The 5000-nt window shown below is 33.7% G+C and overlaps 1 protein-coding gene across 3 annotated transcripts in view; it reads right to left on the reverse strand.

Moving 5' to 3' along the window:
• Window positions 1-5000, reverse strand: part of LOC135226710 (glutamate receptor ionotropic, kainate 2-like) — a 180034-nt gene that overhangs the window by 38572 nt on the left and 136462 nt on the right. For all 3 annotated transcript variants that reach the window (XM_064266434.1, XM_064266419.1, XM_064266426.1), the window contains exon 3: window positions 3213-3368. In XM_064266434.1, the coding sequence (XP_064122504.1) occupies window positions 3213-3368 (156 nt within the window). The remainder of the gene's footprint in view (window positions 1-3212; window positions 3369-5000) is intronic.

The following is a 5000-nucleotide window of genomic DNA, read 5'->3' on the forward strand; positions in this document are numbered from 1 at the left end:
GACTTCCCTAATATTATTCACCTTGCATTTTCAGCATTCATTAACAAGTAAGTTAATGAATACATAAAATTGTATTCATTAACTTACTTGTTTATTTTCTCTTTGCAATAAGTGAACTGAATATAGAATTTAGGCCAAAGGCCAAGCACTGTGACCTATGAAGTCATTCAGCGCTGAAATGGAAATTGACAGTTATAGGTTTGAAAGGGGTAACAGGAGGAAAACCTCGCAGTTGCACTATGAATCAAGTGTCAGGGGATGGTGGAAAGTAAGATGAAGAAAGAGAACATGAAAGAAGGTACAGTAAAAGGAACAAAAGCGGTTGCAACTAGGGACCTAAGGCACGCTGCAAAGAACCTTAAGTAATGCCTACAGAGCACTGCATGAGGTCCACTGACGGCACTAACCCACTACGGGGTCTTTTTAATAAGTGAAATATCTTCTTTCTGCTTTTCCCGTTTCCATCTCTTGCTCCCTAATGAGCACTATTCTTTGGAAGCTTGAATTTCAGTTTTATGGCCCCTATGGGATTGTTCTATATAAATAAAGTAGTACATCTTTTGAATGATAATAATGCGTGATTTCCATTCTGTTACGTCGGTATGAGTAAAACATATTATTGCATAAATGCATGTAAACGTTATTTTGCTTTATGATGAACATTTTTATCCTTATATATAATTATTACCTACATTTTCTTTGCTATAATTATTAATGATTTCCTTTCCATGACTGCAATTATAAAGATTTTCATACATTTCTTAAAATTCACAACTCAACTCAGCGTGGGAATACGAGAGGTACAAAATCAGGACATCCCTGAATCTCTATCCAAACGAATCTCGCAAGAACTTCTGAAATCCACGTGGAAGGTAAAAAAAAAAAAAAAAAACAAAAAAAAAAAAAAAAAACCTGAATTGTTAATATCATTCCATAGAATATGACTGCGCATTAAGTTGTTTATCTGGGTCCAGATCCTGGAGTCTGTGGTCGTCTTCTATTACCCTCGTTACCTACTATGAGATTCAGGGCCTCTGTAACACGGTTTTTTGGACTTTGCTCCTTCTCAAAGCATCAGATGTAGCTGAAAGTTGACATATGTATATTTTACAACCGCCCACAAATTTTGTCAGCATTATCAATAACCTAAACCCGATAGTTTTAATTTTTATGGAGTAAAAATGATCTAGCCTACGCCATGGCCAATGATTACGAGCCAAGAGTCGAAAAACATTCATTACGTAAGCAAGGTAAACACCTTTTGACAAAAGGTTGCCCCGACCATCCACCAGACAGACACTCATTCACCTTGTTCCATCGGCTCTGAAACCCAAAGACTTTATGAATGGCGGAGATACATAGATGTGGATGGGGTATCTGTGCTAGCGTAGTAATACTACTGTAGCAGTAGTGCCGCAACAGTAGTAACAACAGTAATATACCTGAATTAAACGTTTAGGCCAACTGCTGGGATCCTTGAGGATCATTTAGCACTTCTTACAACTACTCGAGAAATTAGTTTTTATAGGCAGAAGTTAAATTTTCTAATCCAACAATGCCCATGATAGCCTTCAGTGTTATCCTGAATTATAACGAGGCCAAAGTGGGTGGAGCCTTATGAAGTCATCATTCTGAAGATAATTATTGGTAAAGGTTTAAAGCCAAAATACAGTACCGGCTATTTTTTTTTTCAGTAAATAGGTAGATAGCCAATAAATAAAAATTGCTTGACATTGGATATAGCAGTTATCAAATCAAGCTTCTCTACTATGTTTTAGAAAATTACCAACTATTCCCTACATCTTGTCAATCTGATTGTGACCTATAAAGTAGACTGTAATTTCTTAAGAAACTTATTTTGGGAGTTAGACTAATACTCGAAGTGTTTTTGTATTTATTAACATATTTTGTTGGTTTGTTCATTATGGCAATTATCAGTGGAGAGGTTTCAGAGTTCATAAAGGTGTACTGCTTTGCTTGTATTTAAATTTGTATGTCATTGTTGCCAGAAGTATAGCCTTCGTTTCGTATAGCCAATCATCCATCGAGAAAGAGGGAAGAAATGCTGTCATAAGTTACGTAACGATTGTGTTCGAAACCTTTTCTCTGAGTAAGTTGGCCCGTCTTCAAAAAAAGTCACTTTTACATTATAAGTACCAAATTTATTCAACCTACGTAATGCAGAATACAGTCAAAATTTATGTGTAGATATAATGTGTATTCTGAATAAGCGTTATATTTATGGAAGGCATAGATAAAAAGTTATTGCGAAAAAACCGTGTTACAGAGGCCCTGAATCTCATAGTAGCGAATATAAGTAAATAAAAAAAAGCAACTGTATTTTTATATCAGTAACAGCGTTTTTGAATACCTTTTCACAGAATACGACATTTGTATAATAAGACAGACAGGAAATATTCTTCCAACAGAAAATAAAAAGAATGAAGCTTGTCGCCACTAAATGTTGAAAATTATGGAGTTGTAAAAATGATAGAGAGGCAGAAAGCATGTATTCAATTAAGAATAAAAGAGACATCAAACACCACGAACATGGTATGTCAAAGGGATATAGAACGATTCGTATAAAGAGTAAATTATAGATGTAGATACAATGAAAAGAACGAGGGAAAAAGGCAATTAATACATACCACCAAGAAGTATGACAGCGACATATTATCTTAGACCATATTACATTTAGTCATAATTTGTTTGAAACTGCAGAGAAAAAATGGGAGTTTTTCTCTCTTTCTCCCAAGTGTTTAAAATTCATTCTTACGGCAGATAACAGACTAACAAAATTTCAGTGTTAAAATTATTATTATTATTATTATTATTATTATTATTATTATTATTATTATTATTATTATTATTATTATTATTATTATTATTATTATTATTATTATTATTATATTATTATTATTATTCAGTATATGAAACCCATTCATATACTGGAACAAGGGCACAGAGGCCACTGACTTGAAATTGAAGCAACAGAATATTGTGTTCATTAGGAAGATATAGTTGGAAGTAAAGGGAAATGCAGAAAGGAATCTCATTTTATTAAAGAAAAAAAAATAACAAATAGATGAATAGATATAAATGTCTTAAAATGCAAGATGAATAGTATTAGGGAAATGATGCAGTGCATTTTAGCTTTAACTTTTGAAGTTCCAATCACACGATAAGTATTTAAAAAGTGCAAAATTCCTTACGTCTTTTGTGGGCAGTGAAGGAGTCTCCAATTGGAATCTTCTCAGTGCGAGGAACAAGCCGGGTACCTTTGCCCAATACCCTCTCCTGGTTGATTCTGTCGACGGCATACCCAAAGACCATCTGTTGTTTGATATCATCCTTGTCGAAGAGTCCAACTGGAAAACAAAGAGCATGCGTATTAATCAATGGCTGCTTTAAATAAACAAAATTATGTTTATATATATTCAGCTCTATCCTTGAAGACGACGAGAAACGGCATTTACACACACTCACACACACACGCGCGCATTTACACACACACACACACACACACACACACACACACACACACCACACACACACACATATATATATATATATATATATATATTATATATCTATATATAATATGTATGTATGTATATGTAAATAAAATCCTGTTAATACGAGATACGTCTCAAGTATAAAAATCCATAAAACAATCTGGTATAAAGCTAAGGACTATATTTCGGTGGACTAACTTCCACCCTTATCAAGGGTGGAAGTTAGTCCACCGAAATATGGTCCTTAGCTTTAAACCAGAGTGTTTTAATGGACCTTTTATACTTGACATATAAATATAGGTAGAAGCCACGAAGGAAAGTGAAACAATGGAGTGTGCTCCGAGATATTTCTACTCTCGAGTTGAAAGATCTCACAGAACAAACCATTATTTCACTTTCCTTCGTGGCTTCTCCTTTATTTATATATTCATCACGTTCCAAATTTACGTGATTCAGTTATACTTTATATTATATATATATATATATATATATATATATATATATTATATATAGATATATATATATATATGCGTGTGTGTTATTGTATATATATGCACGTGTATGTGTGGCGATGTATCATTATACACAAAATGTTTCGAATACATAAATATAAGAAACTAAAAATAAACAAACAAATTGGTGCCCTATTCACTACAAATGTAACAAGATCTAAAACGCAGTCCTAAAGCTATAATGTGTGAGAACTGAGTACCTATAGGCCTTAGTGATTTTCCTGTCAGTGCTGTACATAAAGCAAGTCTCCTCCTGGACGAGATGACCTCACCATTTTCAAGTATTTAATTGTGAAGAGGTTATGAGCTGCGAATGGTGGCTTAATTGCCTTATGTCATAAGCAGAGACAAAGGGGACAACGAGAGAGAGAGAGAGAGAGAGAGAGAGAGAGAGAGAGAGGAGAGAGAGAGAGGCAGCAAGACAGACAGTCAAGAGAGAGAGAGAGAGAGAGAGGTAGAAAGAGAGAGAGAGATGGGAAGAGACGGACAGACAGACAAAGAGAGAGAGAGAGAGAGAGAGAGAGAGAGAGAGAGAGAGAGAGAGAGCCCTTAAAAGGGTTCTTTCTCAACGATACTGAGAACTTACCACTTTCCTGAAACGACAGGAGGAAGACACTCCATTAAAAGTTGATAGGTCAGGGTGATTATTGGAACACGTTATTGGGGAAGGTTTTTCTCACTCTTTTTTTTATGTTTTGCACGATTATTTCAGTGTTCTTATTGCTATTAAACTACACACAAAGACACACACACACACACACACACACACACATATATATATATATATATATATATATATTATATATATATATATACATATACATATATATATATATGTATATATATATGTATTATTATTTATATATATATATATATATATATATATATATATATATATATACATACTGTCATACACATCGAACATTATGAATTTATTTTTCGTTCTGTATAAGTAAATGCAAAGGGATTTTAA

The sequence above is a fragment of the Macrobrachium nipponense genome, chromosome 20 (genome assembly GCF_015104395.2).
Source record: "Macrobrachium nipponense isolate FS-2020 chromosome 20, ASM1510439v2, whole genome shotgun sequence".
In the NCBI taxonomy this organism is placed as follows: Eukaryota; Metazoa; Arthropoda; class Malacostraca; order Decapoda; family Palaemonidae; genus Macrobrachium; species Macrobrachium nipponense.